This window comes from Xenopus laevis, chromosome 3L (genome assembly GCF_017654675.1).
Source record: "Xenopus laevis strain J_2021 chromosome 3L, Xenopus_laevis_v10.1, whole genome shotgun sequence".
NCBI lineage: Eukaryota > Metazoa > Chordata > Amphibia > Anura > Pipidae > Xenopus > Xenopus laevis.
This window is the reverse complement of record NC_054375.1, coordinates 75,860,180-75,878,784: the sequence shown is the minus strand read 5'-3', so window position 1 is coordinate 75,878,784 and position 18,605 is coordinate 75,860,180. Positions and strand designations below refer to the sequence as shown.

Sequence of the window (18,605 nt, the reverse complement as noted above, 5' to 3'; positions counted from 1 at the left end):
ACAAATAGGATTGCTGTGCATGTATTTTTATACACATTACTTTATGCAAAGTTCATTGTTCCCTCTGGGGAAAAATCTTATCAAAATGCTTCCATTTCTGTAATTCCATTTTTTTTTCTCCCTAATACTCTCAGCGAGGGTGTTACGGTTTAGTTTTTCATATAAAATGTTGCATCTGAGAAAAAGCATCAATGGGGAACATTCATTGTGCTTATGTACTTAGTCACAGAGTTGTGGGTGCATTGGGAGATCTTGCTTTGTCCCTGTACATTGTTCAGACTTGTTTTTTTTTTGTTTTTTTTTTACAATTATGCAAATCAATTGCTGCTTGAAAAATCTCAGAGGTTTAAATGTATTCTTCTTTTAGTTCCTTCTGAGCGGATTGTGGGGCTCGTGTTGCATTTAATATAAAATCCTTCTGGTGAGAAGTTTATAGCGCAGACACCCTTACAATGTTCCTTTGTGAGTAATCAGGGGATTCTGATCTGCCATCTTCCTCTGGTGTAGTCATTGGTGGTGTCGGGATGCTTATTACTGCTGTAGTCACATAAGGCTGCTCACAGTTAAACTTAACATTTCCTTCCACTTTTGCATTCAAGCTGGATCGGCTGGTACAACGAGATAAGAGCAAATAAAAGTTAGACACTAATGCTCTGGATACTGGCAGACATTTAATTCAATATTGTGCCAATAAATAATCAAGTAAACATACTTTCCTCTATATACTGTGTGTGTGTGTGTATATATATATATATATATATATATATATATATATATATATATATATATATATATATATATATATATATATATATATATATGTATGTGTGTAATGAATATTGTAATATAATCCTAATATATATACTATAATAATAATATACTAAATAAATAGCTATCAATATTATCCTATGTTAAATGAGCTACATGCAGCTGTGAGTGCAAGTCCATAGAATCAATTCATTTGCATAGTGTTGTGCTGAACTGCCAGGGAGAATTGAAGCACAGGCTCAGAGATACCTTAACATATGCCGGTGTGCATGATATAGAAGTCTCAAAAGAAACTTGAGCATGTTTCTTCTGACATAAGGCCAACAACTCAGAGCACATGCAAGCTGGCTTTTCAAACTCAAAGTAATTACAGCATCCAGTAAATAGTCAGAAACTAAGCATGCTGCCATAATTCAGATTTGTGGGGTTTGTTGGTTTATGGAATCCATGATTTGTCTCTCTTCTTTCTTAAATTCAAACGCTTTGCTTTAGTAAAGCAAGAGCCTGACCTGAGCAGAGCCTTGGTAAGGATTTGGAAGTGAATAAAAAGCCCATAATTCTTAAAATACTAACATTTTACAATAACATTATATATCAATTCACCCACAGAGTAGACTAAAGAAAACAGCAGTCTTAATACACAAAGCAAAATAAATCCATAAATCATCTTACTAATAAATATTGTTACTGAATAACTGCTTTTCTTCTCATCACTTTCACGACTGACATCAATCCTCCCATAAGATGCAGTACAATTGTACGTATTACTTCAATCTTCACTAAGCTTTCTGCAAGAAGATCTGACTCTCTAGTTCAGTATGCCAGATTCTGGTAATGATGGGCTTGTGATTTGACAAAGAAGCATGCAGGACTTTATTATATCTTAAAGTCTACTCAGACCTGTACCACCCACAATCAAAGGACATAAGTATTATTGTCATGGAGTGGGAACACTACCAACATCCCAGCCCTACCGATGTCCATATTTACTCCACTAAACTTAGACTAAATTCTTTATTTAAAACATGGTTAAATGGTCTTCCCTCAATTCATTCAAATTTTCCCTAAAAATGCCAGTAATTGCAAAGCTAGAAAATTGTAAAAAGTAGCATCCATGATATGACTATTTAGCCCTTTTTGGAGATAGCTGGACAGTCCTTCTGTAATTAATAAGTCATTATGGACCTATGAAATAAAGCTATGGTTATAACTATGCTATTTGAGTGTATTGCACTATAATTGCAGGTGTAGGCTACATTTTCCAGAAATCTTCAGATCTGAAAAACATTCTATTCCCCATGGTACTGTTGAATAGAAACAATTCTTCATTCATACCTAGTTCTGAAATGATAAAATAATAGTATGTATTTGCAACCCTACTCCATAACAAAATTAGAGCATAGCCAGACACAAACATAAAAAGTGCTGCACAATTCATTTCAGAACTGAACAGAATACCTGTTGGACAAAGGTGCCCTTTCCATATATTGGATCTGTAAAGCACTCAGTTCCTGAAGGCTCTCGTGATGGCTGCAGGTTGGAGCATTAGCATTTGGAATACTTAAATTTTTCTTATTCCTTCGAGAGCAGCAAAAACTGTTGTTTTGTGGTGAAAGTGAGGGACTGTGTTTTGCTGGTTTATTAATTGTAGATACCTCCATACAGCCGTCTTCAAAAGTTTGCTCATCCACAAACTCGTGATTCTAGGCCACAAAAGTAAAAACATTGTGTTACACATAACATATTTCATAGAAGAATTACATTAGTATCCTTTTTAAAAGCATTTAGTTTTAGACATATCTAATTGGAAAGTGAGAATTTCCATGTGGCTACAGTATCCATAAACAGGGGTGTCTTCAGCTCTTTAGACGGCAAAGGACAAAAGCTTGGTGTGCCTACCAAACATGACCAAAGGTAAATGCTATAACTTTTCTTCTTTGGTAGACTCCAGTTGTTTTCATCTTTCTAATAGTAAATCTATTATGAAAACCTTGGGTTCCATATCCGTGCGTGATTTTTATGCCACTAACGTTAAACATATTATACCCTCCCACCCACAGTTAGATTTATATTTATTTGTTTGGTGTTCTCAGTTTTCACATGGTTATGATCATTTGTATATTTAAACATACATAATGACTCATAAGTTTGAAAGAAAATAGCTGCAGATAGTGTATAAATATAAGATTGTTCTTTTTCATATATTTGATGTATATGTAGAATTAAAAATGCCAAATGTTTGCCAAGGGTTTCATAAAGTTCTTTTGCTTATTAGCTGTACCACGCAACTGTTAAATCAAAAGCTGACAACACTTATTCCGCTAACAAGAATCTAAGTTTCCTAAACATTTGCATGAAAACAATGACAACATATGAATATATTTGTAAGCTGAATTATCCCTGGTCATTGCCCTAGTATTTCAGTTGTCCACTGTCTCATTTGTGTTTCTGTACAATACACATATCATCTATTATTTTAAGTTCCCAATAGTTAAAACCCACATGCAATTAAAATGAATTGGTGTTATATGTCAATTATACACCAACACCCACAAGAAGGGTATTTAAAGCTATCATGCACATTTTTCCTGAATTAACAGTAGCTATTCTTAAGGGGGTAATTTATCACAGGTCGACTTGTTTTTTCCATGAGAAATTTGAGTTATTGGGGTAATTTTTGGTCAAAAATAGATTTTTTCGGGGGGGAATGCAAATTTTTCAAGTTTTTGTAAAAAAAACTTTTTCGAGATTTATTTTACCACCAACCTGGAAATAGCATAAATCTGAAAATACACCATCTAAAACCTGTTGAGGTCATGCAGAAGTTGATGGCAGACTTCATGATGTTAGAGGTTTTTTGGTTGTTTTTGCAATTTGAGTGATATGTGGGTTTTTTTCAATTTATTTCCACTGAAAACTCAATCAATTTGAGTTTTTGGGTTTCTCAGCTTGAATTCACTGATTCTAGTTTATTACATCTGAGTTCTTTTTTAAATTAGAAACCATTAGAGTTGTGGGTTCATTCGAGTTCATTTGAGGTCTAAAAAAAGTTCTAAAATTTCTCACAAAGTTCTAAAATTGACCTTTGATAAATAATCCCCTAAATGTAACTATTTACATTGGCCTGTACATGGGTTTATTCTTCAGACTGCCAAGCCAAGTTGCCGTTCACAGTTATCAAATCCATTTAGCTGTAGGTTCAGGACATGGTACCAAGACCAGGAGTCTATTGGTGAGAAACCTTATATGTTGGTATGATTTGCAGATATACGCTCACATTTTCTTACCAATCAAACCAACTCTGGCTCTGCCATACATTTCATATGATCAGACATCCTGTCCCACTTTTTATAAACCTTTTGCCAGATAAGACATTGCTGCACTGCCAGGACATTTCCAGGAAAATTACTCTTATTCAACCAGACTCTGAGACCTAATAGGCAGCAAATGCACACTCAAAATGGAGATACACTGCTATCTGCATGGGGAGGGGAGAAGGGCCCTCAGGGCATATTGACTGCACAGTAACTACCCAGTGATAAGTACCAAGCAACAGCTGCTAATACTGTACATTATACTTTTAACCATATGCCCCATTAGCGGTGCCTTCCTACCAATAGCCCTGACTGACCAACACAGTGTCTATACCTGCTTTACCCTCCTGCAGATTTGCTTCTTTTAATAGTACACCCCTGCTTCTAACCAAGATATATTAACCCCCTCCCCCAATAGGCAAACTTTACCTTTTGTCTGGGACTTTTTTTTTGTTTAGTAAATGAAAATCATAGTTTGAGAAATAGAACAGATTTTCCATCTTTCCATTGGCATTCTGCCCTGCTCACTGTCTATTCCTCCTTTTATGTCCTAATTCATTCACCACTCAATATCTGTTTCACCCAAAAGTTATAAGAGGGGGTGGAGTGGTAGTTTAATGACAGCTGTAGAGCTGCAAGTAGGACACACTCTGTGAATTTACATATTTACTTCTGAAATCAAAATACTCTGGGCATGAGGACAAGTCATTTTACTTATTAAACATACAACCGTAATATATTTAGCCAGTTTAGGATAATATTGTGTGTAACTATGCAGGATTTATATTACCCTTTTATTTTTTAGGTGGCCATAACATTTTAAAAGGTACATTACTTTGGGGGTGGGCATATGCATTGAGGATAAACTAAGAGCAAGTACATTTATTGCTAAGTACATAGGCAATTTCAAATGTGTATGATATTTTTTTTCTAAAGTCTAAAAAGGATTTTGAGCTTTATTGAACCCACGTAAGAGATGGATATTCACTGAATTACTGACTATAGGTAATATACAAGGCTTGTACAGATTATTATCCATCTTTATGCTATTTTTTCATTCATTTTCATCTTATAAAAATATTGAAAATGTGCATAATATATTATTTTTGCATAGCTTCCATGACAATATAAATGATTAATTATATTAGTTATGCAGTGTCAGACTGGCCCACAGGAATACCAGGAAAACTCCCGGTGGGCCCAGGTGTCAGTGGGCCCTCCTGCTTCAAAATATTTGGCCTATTTCATGGCCATTACCTATTTCTATGAGAACAAAGACACTAAATAGATTGAATAATAGATTATAGTATGTAAAGAAAAGAGACTAGCAGAATAGACATTGCATGAGGAGAGAAATTATAATAGTACTGAGAGTGGGCATCTGATCTAAGGTCTTTTGGTGGGCCCCTGGTCTAAGGTTTTTGGGTGGGCCCCTGGTGTCCCAGTCCAACATTGTAGTTATGTGTAGCTCCTAGTCTTAATGCCTTGTTTCAGCCATCACCGTTCCCTTGGACAAACTCTCCCTATTGCTTCCCGAAACCTTTTTGTCTTGCAATTCCCTTAAAAGAGATGATAAAGGGCTTAGCCTGTTAGGGAAAGTACCATACTTCAACATCATTTTCTCTGCTAGAATAGCATTTTAGGGCACAGAGATGATGGTGGGATGGGTACTAATTTGTAGCCAATAGAAAACACTTCCAATATATGGATAGGCAAAGGAAAGGATGAAATGTTTCATTTTGCCATATACAATGAATTACACATGATTTACCTGAAAAGAAGCAAGTGTTTGGAACAGCCATCACAATCCCCTGACTTAAACATATATTACCCTTTTAGTTTTTAGATAACATAACATTTTAAATGGTACATTATTAACTACATAAATTGGCGAGGGGTATCTAAGCTTTCAACAGTAAAATGCAAATAACAGATCGGCACTCTACCACTAACTCACTCGCCAAAAATGTAATATTCATAGAACAAAATCATTCATGGATAAGCTTAAGAAGTTCAGCCTTTTATTTCCATATGTGCAATGAATGTGCAAGTGCAAATGTTCATATCACACTTTTTTCTGCCAAAGGTAAACACTATTCAATCTGAAAATGGTATCCCTTTAATATTTTCGATAACAAACATGTCATAAGGTGGATCCTAATTGTTTTCATTCATTTACTTATTAACTCAAAGCAATACTTTCATGTATAGGGTACTAGTCTTCCTTCAGCGCAAATTTTTCAGTAGGTCAGAAAAGCTTCAGTTACTGTAGTAATAATAATATTAGTTTTTGCCTTCGGAAGCCTAATTTTTGGTCAGGTGTAGTGATGGGCAGTTTGTCCGGTTTTGCTTTGCCACGAAATTTGCGAATTTCCCAGGAAATTCGTGAAACGGGCAAAGAATTTGCTGAACGCAACATTTGACGCGCATTAAAGTCAATGGGTGTCTGTTTAATTGACGATGGCATTGAACTTTGACGCCGGTGAATTTTTGCTGCAATTTTGCTAATTTATTCACTGGCAAATTTGTTGCGAATTAATTCTCCCATCACTAGTCAGGTGTTACATGTGTCTGCTATGTAAGAGGTAAGATAAAATATCATTTCACCTATGGTGCATATGAATGCAAACACTATTTCCTGGAAAATGTTATTGTTACTATTCCAGATGTGAACTTTTTCTGCCAACTGCTATTGCCCAGTGCTCCTTGGACTAGACTAATATACTAAAGCCTTACAACAAACAATAATCAATCAGGCACAAGAGAGCAACACTTGAGAATTGCTTCCTGAGGAACATGTATTCAGAAGAACTACTCAATCTGCCTCTCTACAGATCTTAAATGTCATACTTTTGATTATAATATTCATTCCTCATTGTATGATCATGGCAACTGGTTACAAACTAATTTCCTCAATTACAGAGCAGATCTGGAAAATACTGCTAAACTAGTTTGAAAATTAGTTTATAATCCCATTTCCAGCTCAAACCAGGGAAGCAGCCGAATGTACTTTGAAAATATTAACATTATTATTGAGAGAGAGAGCGCATTTCTAAAGAACGCTGTGTTGTAGCGACTTCTGTTCCAGGGTTACATGTAATTGTGAGAGAATACAGAGTGTCACACTGACATTAGACTCCTTTATAAGAGAAACTGACACATTACACATTTCATGTCAAGGCAAATATATGAATCAAGTTTCAGTATTCAGTATTGTGAGAAATGTATCACTCCTCAGACAAGTGATATAAAGCATATAAAGACATTGTATATTAACAAGAGAATATCTTTATATATATATATATATATATATATATATATATATATATATATATATATATATATATATATATACAGTATATAAATGCCCCACAGTGCCCGCACTCATCCTTTAGCAAGGCCAGAGGTGCACGATCAATAGTCAAGCATTTATGTAGGATCAGCACTCTCTGTTATTTGTGCTATAGTGATTTATTTCACACAAAATATATATATATATATATAAAATGGTTGCTGGTGTCCGCACTCTTTTCTTATTAGAGCAGGGGTGCACGATCAATATTATAGATAGTGGTGTGAAGGATCAGCACTCTCCCATTAGCTTAGTGAATGAAGTGTTGTTTTATTGAATACACAGATCTAATGTTGTGTATTCAAAAAAACCACACTTCATTCACTAAGCTAATGGGAGAGTGCTGATCCTTCACATATATATATATATATATATATATATATATATATATATATATATATATATATATATATATATATATATATATATATTAAATTTATTGCAACAAATGTCCATTTTGACTTATGCTATTATAGGGGTTGTTCAACTTTGAGTTGACTTTTAGTATGATGTAAAGAGTGATATTCTAAGACAATTTGCGATTGGTTTTGATTTTTTATTATTTGTGTTTTTTTTAGTTATTTTGCTTCTTAGTAGAAAGCTCTCCAATTTCTAATTTCAACAACCCTTCCTGACTCTGAGATGGTAAACAGACCAGTCCCTGGATCAACTTTTACTATAAGCTATCTTTCATAACCCTGTATTCCTTCATTTTCTAAAAAGCCATTTAACCCCTTCTTAAAGCTATCTAATTTTTCAGCCAGTACGACTGATTCAGGGAGAGAATTCCACATCTTCACAGATCTCACAGAAAAAAACCCTTCCAAATATTTAGATGAAACCTCCTTTCTTCTAATCCGAATGGGTGCCCTCGTGTCAGCTGGAAGGACCTACTTGTAAATAAAGCATTAAAGAGGTAATTGTACGATGCCCTTATATATTTATACATAGTTATCATATCCCCTTTAAGTGCCCCTTCTCCAGTGTGAACAACCCCAATTTGGCCAGTCTTACTTCTCAATTTTCCATACCTTTTACCAGCTTAGTTGCCCTTCTCAGGACACTCTCTAATTCAGTAATGTCCTGTTTGAGTGCTGGAGATCAAAACTGTATGGCATATTCTAGATGGGGCCTTACAAGTGCTCTATATTGTGGAAGAATAACCCACTCCTCCCATGAATCTATGCCCCTTTTAATACAGCTCAAGACCTTATTTGCCCTTGATGCCACTGACTGCCATTACTTGCTCATTTATCAATCATTTTTCTCAAAAAACGTCAGAGCGACAAAAGGTTGCAACAAAATCAAGTGTCAATTCGTATTGTACTACTGACACCCCAAAAACTAGACTTTATTGCATTTTCGCTGAAAGAACTTGATTTTTCCAGATCATGGGAGGAAAACCAGGACTCGGATTATCCAGTGAAGATCACAATGTCAAGAAACAACTTCAGGGACATCTGCCATTGACTTCTACGTGACCTTGACAGGTTTGATATGGAGTCATTTTTTTAGTGGCTTTGGGGTACGATAAATCTCTAAAAATTAAAGTTTTTTTCCACTAATAATTTGAGTTTTCCCCTTAAAAACCTCAACCAGATAAATTCAAGGTTTAATAAATGGGCTCCTAAATGTGTAGCCTTACAGAGCATTTGTTTTTTAGATGAGGTCAGTGACCTCCATTATAAAGCTGGAGTCAGAAAAAGTAGGCAAATAATTAAAAAACTATAAAAAAGAGAAAAAATGAAGGCCAATAGTATAGTTTCTTAAAAGTATCCATTCTGTAACATACTAAAAGTTAACTAAAAGGTGAACCACCCCTTTAAGACATTTATTTGCACAGGGGAACTATTTATCTTGCATATTTACGTTAATTCATTTTAGAAGAGGCTGTCATCTGCATATATGCACATGTTCAATGAAAAATAACAATAATATAGTGAGTAAAGTACCCCTATTGTAAAATATAGTAATATAAAGATATTATAAGTTACCAAAAAGTTTATATAAAGGCATGAGGCCAAAGGTTGAGTGTTTTTATACAGGTCATGGAACTCCGAGGTGACTTCTAATATCCTCATATTTTGCAACAGGGGGTACTTTATTATAATATACAAGTTCCGGTGAGTCATGTGACAGAAATTACATCACTAATCTCCAATTATAACCATTAAGCACCATTTATAAGGATATAATTTACAGGATATTCATGGCTCTTGTGTATTATATGAATATAATGACATAAGAACTTTGGATGCACTGTATATAAATGCTTTGTATTTTGGTATTAACTTTCTAAATAGAAATTTGTATATATTACATTTGCATGGACTTGATTAAAGAACATGTTAATCTTAACCCATTAAATCCAAACACCTCTTTTATTTGTTGTTCAGCAGCAGAGAACCAACAACAGCAGCACCAGAGAAGCAACTACAAAAGCACCAGAGAAGCAACAACAACAAACACACAGACAAAAACAAAGATCTGCAACCTGTGCATTGGTTTCCAGTGTCTAACAGCAATCTTAGGATCTACTGGAATGCTGGGAGGTAAATAAAACAGCAGCCGGAGATCAAAGGTTGTAGATCCCTAAACTAAATATATCAGAAAGGCCAACATTTTTGTATACATCTGAGGTAGCCAATGTACAGTAGGAAAAGGACACATTTAAAGCAAAATAGGTTAATATTGTAAAATAAATCAATAAAAACTTGCGCACAACATAAGAAGAAATGATGTACAGAGCTGTATGTATAAGTAGCGATATATAAACAAAAAAAATGAAGGAAACACAAAATATTACAATAGTCACACACATAACTTCTGCTTTTTTAGATGTTGAACACTCTGCACTATATGGAGCAGCAAAGATCATTTGTGCATATTATTGTGTATGTGTGTGAATGTGTATATACAGTAAAGCATCCACAATCAGTACTCACTCGGTATCTACTTGATACATAATACAAAAATATCCCGATGACAAAAACAAAATGCATTGATGTGGTTGCACAATTTGTATTCAAATGTTTTTACTCATGTATCATGCAATGTATTTATATATATTTTTTGGATGATATATATATGTTTGTGTGTGTGTGTGTTGTGTTTATTTTGTTTTATTCTGGTGAACCAAAAATTGTGTGTGTGTAACAAATACACTCTGTAATTGCAAGTTGTATTCTAACAAGTGGCAAACATTTTTCTTATTTTCCTGCTGTGGGGACTGATCATACACAAGAGTGTAACAAAGCCAGTGGCTGGGGAGGAGAGTCAGAGGTGTAAGGGCCCAGTGGTGGTGCTGTGTATAATTTAATAATATGTATGTTGTCTACCCAAATAAGTAACACAGTAACACCACTGGCACTACACTAAAATGTTTTACCACTTTATCTTATTTGAAAGAGTTTGTTGCAGAATGTCAACACTACTGATATGATTGAATGTCATGATATGTTTCAATTATACTTTACCACTTCAGTAATATGTGTTCCATCACACAATTGCTCTGAGAAGGCTAAAAATATACTCTTTCAAGACAAGAACAACTTGATTGATTCATTGCTGCTCCTTCAAAGATCTGTTCCGTTTCTTCTGGTAACATGAGAGGCACAAACCGTGCAGAGTTGTACTTAGCAAAAGTGAACTCACATCTTTCAAAAACAGAAGCAAAACTGAAATGGTACCTTCATGATTGATGTACAGCTTATTGGTAAGATGGAATCATCCAAAACATGAGATAAACCCTACATGGCAATATGATGACAGAAAACATAAGGGAAATATAGATTAGATGACAGAGAAAGCGATTAAACCAGAGACCAGACAGAGTCATTTCATTAGAATTTATAGTGACAGTATCGAGTCATAGAAATGTTTTACAGACTGCATTGTTCAGCTAGAATCAGACTCCTGACTGACTTATAAGTTAAGCATCCGTAAGTATTTACACACAGCAGCCCTAAACCTCCATTACAATGTTTTTCTTTTTAATAGCATGATAGTGGCCCTATAAGAAATGGATTGGCACAATGATATATGTAATATTCTCACTTAAATAGCATTTTACAAAACAAAGATGCAGACACTATACCCTCATTCCATGTATTTTTGTCTGTGGTTATACAAAGAGAGGGCATTGATATTTACTGGTACAATATTTCAGTTGCTACAACAATTCTGTCAGCTCTTTTGCTGTAAAGCACTAGTGATTCCCTGAAGGGAGCTTCATATACCTACATTTTAATGAATAGTTGTATTTTTATGGCTCTGTGGTCCTTAATTATGATTTGACATTAAAGGCTGCACATTAGTTTGTCACAAGCCAGAGTGATACCAGTATTGTGGCCAAGTGCCTAGTGTTAGTGGCAGTCTTAGGTAATCACAGTTGATAAATGAAGGTCATGCTGTCCTTACTGAATCTTCATTAAACAGATTTCAGTTTTTTGCTGCTTCATGAAACTTTGACAGAACAAATTAGAAACATTTTGGGGCATGCACTTCCAGAATAAAAACTCTGAAGCTTTAAAATATGGAACGAAAAAACAACAAAGCAGTAAACAGAAAGACTATAGAGAGATAAAACAGACAAATGTTTCCACGGTCGCTACGGATCAGTACAATGTAAAACTTCCTAATACAAGACAAATAGAAATCAAATTTTATGCCACCGTTCATGAGAGGAAATTGCCTCAGCTTCCTTACCGTGGTTCTTTCCAGACAGTGTAGCAGGTGGTGATGCTGGGTTGCAAATGTAGAGCCAGATTTGCTAACAAGCGGCTGTTCCTCTTCACTGGAACCCTACGGATCAAACGAATACATTATTGCTATCTGCAATTTTGACGTACAACATATTAGCAGAATGAAACAAATTACATGAATGCAGATCTGCATGAACAGCGTTTTGCATTTCAAAGCAACAAAGTCACACACTTCCAGCCATCACAGGGAATGCAAATCTTTATTCAAAGGGTGGGACAGCTAATTCACCTGTAATAACAGAACCCATATTTTTACTAGTTTGAAAGTAGGCAGCTTGAATATGTCCTGTAAAACCAGTAAAAGGATATTCAGTAACTAATGATCGTGTCACTAAAATAATAGGAAATGTCTATGGCAGACACTGGTGGTGATCATTTAGGTACAATGAAGCTTTCTCAAGGCATGGAGGTTGCTGGGAATTGAAGTTCAGCATAACTTGTAAAGGTTAATGGTGCCTGGGATAGAAAATTCTCTGTATTAACTGACTAACACTACCATCCAGCAACATCTTGGTCCATTTGTGCCACCCACCTGGCAACACTTAACTATAACTTGGATCATATTATATTTAATCACATTCATTCGCAACCTACTTTATACAATTTACACTGTACTGTGGAAAAGTACAGCAATAACTAAAATGTCTTCATAGGATATTCTACAATATACAATGTTCATAGGCACAAGCAATTTAAAATAATTACAGGTATGGGATCTCTTAACCAGAAACCTGAAAGCTTTGAGTTGTGGGAAGGCCATGTCTCCATTTTAAACAAATCATTTTTTAATGATTTACTTTTTCTCTCTAATGACAACAGCACATTGATGGGAACTAAGCACGATAAATTTATATTAGAGCCAACATAATACTAATGGATTTATTTAGTGTTTAAATAGTTTTTACAAGACTTAAGGTATAGGGATCCAAATGTTTTATGGAAAACCCTAGGCTCCACTCATTCTGAATAACAGTTCCAATGCCAGTACTAATATTGATCTGTTTATATGTTTCTCTCCTTGTTACTTTAAAGTTTTCATATTTCAATTGCATATTATATATATAGTAGCTGTAGTATGTGATTCTGGAACACTCACTTCAGATTGCCTTTTGTTCCATAGCCCTTATGCCTTTTTTTAATCATAGAGATTATTGTAGACTTTCTCACAGACAATACTTGAGGTCATTTATAAACACTTGGAAAATCTGCACCTGGGTAGTAACCTATAGTAACCAATTAGATGATTGCATTCAATGTTCAACCTGCAGCTTCTAATCACTGATTGGTTGCTATAGTTTACTGCCTAAGATGCAGTGTTCATAAACAATCCCCTTTAACTGGGTAATGATGCAGTCAGAAATGCTGCAAAATGCCCTGTACACCATAAGTTTCACAGCATTACTATCAGAGGGGGGTCAGCTGGTTGATGAAAACAAAATAAAAGCGCAGATTCTGAACTCATATTTTTCATCTGTCTACACAAATGAGGAACCAGTAAGTGAAGGTTTCCTTCTTAACAGTCCCAATTCTAGTAATACAACTAATGATGCATGGTTCACACATGAAGAAATTCAAAAGAGACTTGAACATGTTAAGATTAACAAAGGTCCAGGGCCAGATGGTATTCATCCCAGGGTAATTAGCGAGCTTAGCTCTGTGATTGCCAAACCTCTTTACTTAATTTTTCAGGATTCATTGAGATCTGGCATAGTGCCGAGAGACTGGCGAATTGCTAATGTGGTGCCTCTATTCAAAAAAGGATCCCGTTCTCAGCCTCAAAACTATAGGCCAGTTAGTCTGACGTCAGTGGTAGGAAAGCTTTTCGAAGGGTTAATAAAGGATAAGATACTGGACTTCATAGCAAATCATAATACTATGAGTTTGTGCCAGCATGGTTTTATGCGTAATAGATTTTGCCAGACTAACTTAATTTCTTTTTACGAGAATGTAAGTAGAGACCTCGATTCTGGGATGGCAGTGGATATGATTTACTTAGACTTTGCTAAAGCATTTGATACAGTGCCACACAAAAGGTTACTGGTTAAATTAAGGAATGTTGGCCTGGAACATAGTATTTGTACCTGGATAGAGAACTGGCTAAAAGATAGACTACAAAGAGTGGTGGTAAATGGAACATTTTCTAATTGGACCAGTGTTGTTAGTGGAGTACCGCAGGGCTCTGTACTAGGTCCCTTGCTTTTCAACTTGTTTATTAATGACCTGGAGGTGGGCATTGAAAGTACTGTTTCTATTTTTGCAGATGATACTAAATTGTGCAGAACTATAGGTTCCATGCAGGATGCTGCCACTTTGCAAAGTGATTTGTCTAAACTGGAAAACTGGGCAGCAAACTGGAAAATGAGGTTCAATGTTGATAAATGCAAGGTTATGCACTTTGGCAAAAATAATATAAATGCAAGTTATACACTAAATGGCAGTATGTTGGGAGTTTCCTTAAATGAGAAGGATCTAGGGGTCTTTGTAGATAACACGTTGTCTAATTCTGGGCAGTGTCATTCTGTGGCTACTAAAGCAAATAAAGTTCTGTCTTGCATAAAAAAGGGCATTAACTCAAGGGATGAAAACATAATTATGAGTCTTTATAGGTTGCTGTTAAGGCCTCATCTGGAGTATGCAGTTCAGTTTTGGACTCCAGTCCTTAAGAGGGATATAAATGAGCTGGAGAGAGTGCAGAGACGTGCAACTAAATTGGTTAGAGGGACGGAGGACTTAAATTATGAGGGTAGACTGTCAAGGTTGGGGTAATTTTCTCTGGAAAAAAGGCGCTTGCGAGGGGACATGATTACACTTTACAAGTACATTAGAGGACATTATAGACAAATGGCAGGGGACCTTTTTACCCATAAAGAGGATCACCGTACCAGAGGCCACCCCTTTAGACTAGAAGAAAAGAACTTTCATTTGAAGCAACGTAGAGGGTTCTTCACAGTCAGGACAGTGAGGTTGTGGAATGCACTGCCGGTTGATGTTGTGATGGCTGATTCAGTTAATGCCTTTAAGAATGGCTTGGATGATTTTTTGGACAGACATAGTATCAAAGGCTATTGTGATACTAAACTCTATAGTTAGTATAGGTATGGGTATATAGTATATAGAATTTTAATTAAAAGTAGGGAGGGGTGTGTGTATGGATGCTGGGTTTTCATTTGGAGGGGTTGAACTTGATGGACTTTGTCTTTTTTCAACCCAATTTAACTATTAGAATTTTGAATTCTAGAATTTTATTTTTATTACCTGCAATTTCTCATTTAGCAAACCGTTGCGTTTACTCTGTAAATAAGCATTAGCACTTCCACTCTTTGCAATACGAATCCTGGCGAGCCTTGTTTTCTGTGAAATAGAAACAAAAGATTTTTAAGGCAAATAAATGATACAAATGAATTGAACAGAATTGGTCACCATATGGATTTGTTAATTGTGATCACAGAAACAAAAACAATCTCTTCTGTTCTCCTGATATAACAGTACTGCTGATGAAATGTGAAATTCTCACCTTTCTGCCATTTTCTGTAACAAAACTGATTTGGGATTTTATCGTTTTGGAAACTCAACCTGTTTTTTTCTTGGCTTTTTAATCATTTTTTTCTTGGGTTTTTAATTCATTAAAAACCAAAGCTCCATTGCTACCATTCTGATATCTGTTAGCTAGAAAGGCAAATTACTCGGCTTATAAATGACTCCCTAGTTGTTATTACAGCTGATGCATTAGTTCAGCACTTGAGGTGCTACTTAAAAGTGAATAATAATTCCTTGGGATTATTGATAACTCCTATCTCCCGCCAGCACTGGTGCTCTAGTGATCTTCTGTGACCCAAACAAATTAAATTAATAATCTACGTATGACCCCAAAAGCCAATGCAATAAATTATGCCTGACATTTATTAGAGATTACATTTTCTTCTAAATCATACAGATTCTAATAATTTAAATTAACCAAAATTAAAATGTAATTTATTTATTCAAATATATAGTGCATCTTTCAAGTATAATTATGAAACTGTTAGAGATCATTTACATACTATGCATTTAATGATAGATGAATATTACATAGTGACCTTTTGCGCTTTTCGTTTGTCTGCCCGCTGATTCTGATGGTAAATCCGACTGAAGTTGGAGACAATCACTGGGACTGGCAAGGCAATGACCAACACACCACTCAGGGAACAAATGGAGCCAAATATCTTCCCTGCTATAGTCTTTGGAACCATATCACCATACCTGTTAAAGTAAAGGCAGAACAATAAAATCATTTATATTTATCTCACATAAAAGCAAGTGGTACATGTAAAAACAAAAGGACAAATTAATATATTTTTCAGCAGCGAAAAAAATCCAAATTAGGGAGTCAAAAATTACAGCTGAGAATGATTTTGCTATGTATGGAATGCAAGAATGCAAAAAGCGGGTCTATGCTAAATGGAGATGGATGAAAAAGCTGACTGTGTAAAAATACTGGTCCAGGTATGTAAAAACCCCAAACTCTACTCGCTAGGCAGCGATTTCAATTAAACTGCGGCTCACCCGATAACGGAATGGACCTGGGTGTAGATACCCCAGATCCGTCACTTTCCGGGCCGAACCACTCTGTATAATCAATCGATACAAAATAATACACATGTGGTTTTAAAAACATGGAATAAAGTCAAGTTTTATCTTCATCTGCTGGTTCAGCAGTGCCTGCTCATTATGTTTATTCCTGTATGGAATACTACGAGGATCCTCACTGTATCCCACCTTATTCCTACGATATACCATAGAAAGAGCTGTTTGCTGGTTTAGGAAGAAAAACACATTTGCACACAGACACCACCATGTGTATTATTAGGATCCAGTTAAGCTAACTGTAAGGTTGTTACTATGGGAGGAAAGCATAGTATCCAAAGGAAATGATACATTTATTTATAGTGGTTTGGCAATAAAATAGAAGCTGCAGCTTTCCAAAGAATAAAATGATTTCCTGCTTAGTAATTTCATACATGTGGACTGTCCACCAGATGGCATGATGGCCTTTTACTCTGTAAATGCTCTTTTGAACCACAAGTTTTGTGCAGATTATCATTATGTATTAATGGTTACATTTGCTTTTAAAGATAAAAAATAATATTGGTTTAACTATACTACATGTACGGTATAAAATATGTATGTTCAATGGTCATTTATAACTAGATCTATTCCTACTGGAGCTAATCATTTCTTTTTTTTTCAGAATGATAAACACCTTTGAATACAAGACTGCACAACAGACACTACTGGATACTTCTATTAGTAGGGGAAAATCACAATAGCAACAAATAAAAGCAAAACGTCCATTTGGAGAGTTTTGTGGAATTTTTTGTATTTGTTGATAATTATGAATCTAGCAAAGTGCTAATGCTTAATGTCTTACACATTTATTAAGTACTAGCACCTTGCACCCCCTGTATTTCCCAGTTTGCACATCACAAGGGGCACTGATGTGTTTTCAACCTCCTGTTCTTTCTGGATGCACATAGAAAATACTACATAAAGACTGAGACACAACTCCTTGTAGTCCATTCTCAGGCTACAGCTGATCTATGCCATAATTCAAATGAATGTAACATTGCCTTGCCCTTGTAATAATAATGAGGAAAAATGCAAAAAACAGGCTCAAAGGGCACACTTTTATGCACTTTTGCATCTTGCTCTATTCATATTACAAGGTCAAGGAAAAATTTTGAGTTAGAGCATAGATCTGCTGTGTTGCTTCCCATATCAACAGTCCTATGCTGATTAAGGGTACTTATTACACACGAACACTGGTACAGGTAATGTATGTCTCATTTGGAAACCCGATATTCAGAAAACTCAGAATTTTTGCAAAGTTATCTCTGATAGAGTCAATTTTAACAAAATAGTCCTCATTTTAAAACGTTATTTCTTTTTTCTTCCTACCTAAAAGGGTAGTTCACCTTTAAATTATTTTTTTAGTACTGGTATGGAATGGTTATCCAGAAACCTGTTAGACAGAAAGCTCCAATTTACAGAAAGACTCCACATTTTTCTAAATGATTTCTTTTTTCTTTCTCAATTTTGTTTAATTTTTCATCTTTTCTCTCAAGCCAGTCGGATGACTAGCAAAACATCTTCAAGAAAAAAGAAAATACAGCAAGTCCAGTTGAATTGATTATTACTATAGATATAATAAAACAGTACCTTTAACTTGATCGCAACTAAGTTATAATTAATCCTTATTGGAAGCAAAACCAGCTTATTGGGTAATTTGTAAATGATGTTCTAGTAGATTTAAGGCATGAAGATCCAAATTACGGAAAGATCAGTTATTCAGAAAACCTCAGGTTTCGAAAATTCTGGATAACAGGTCCCATACCTGTAAGATGTAGACAGTTATATTCTGTATTTTTTTGT

General features: G+C 35.2%; 1 protein-coding gene across 2 annotated transcripts in view; it reads right to left on the bottom strand.

Annotated features, from left to right (window-relative positions):
• Positions 1-256: 256 nt before the first annotated feature.
• Positions 257-18,605, bottom strand: part of LOC108711141 (potassium voltage-gated channel subfamily D member 2-like) — a 183,770-nt gene continuing 165,421 nt past the window's right edge. The window contains exons 2-7 of one of the 2 annotated variants that reach the window (XM_041586402.1): positions 16,274-16,436; positions 15,453-15,548; positions 12,142-12,237; positions 11,124-11,183; positions 2,227-2,471; positions 257-608 (exon numbers count right to left, since the gene is read on the bottom strand). In XM_041586402.1, the coding sequence (XP_041442336.1) occupies positions 431-608; positions 2,227-2,471; positions 11,124-11,183; positions 12,142-12,237; positions 15,453-15,548; positions 16,274-16,436 (838 nt within the window). In that variant the 3' untranslated portion in view covers positions 257-430. The remainder of the gene's footprint in view (positions 609-2,226; positions 2,472-11,123; positions 11,184-12,141; positions 12,238-15,452; positions 15,549-16,273; positions 16,437-18,605) is intronic. The other variant, XM_041586401.1, reaches the window with a different exon arrangement.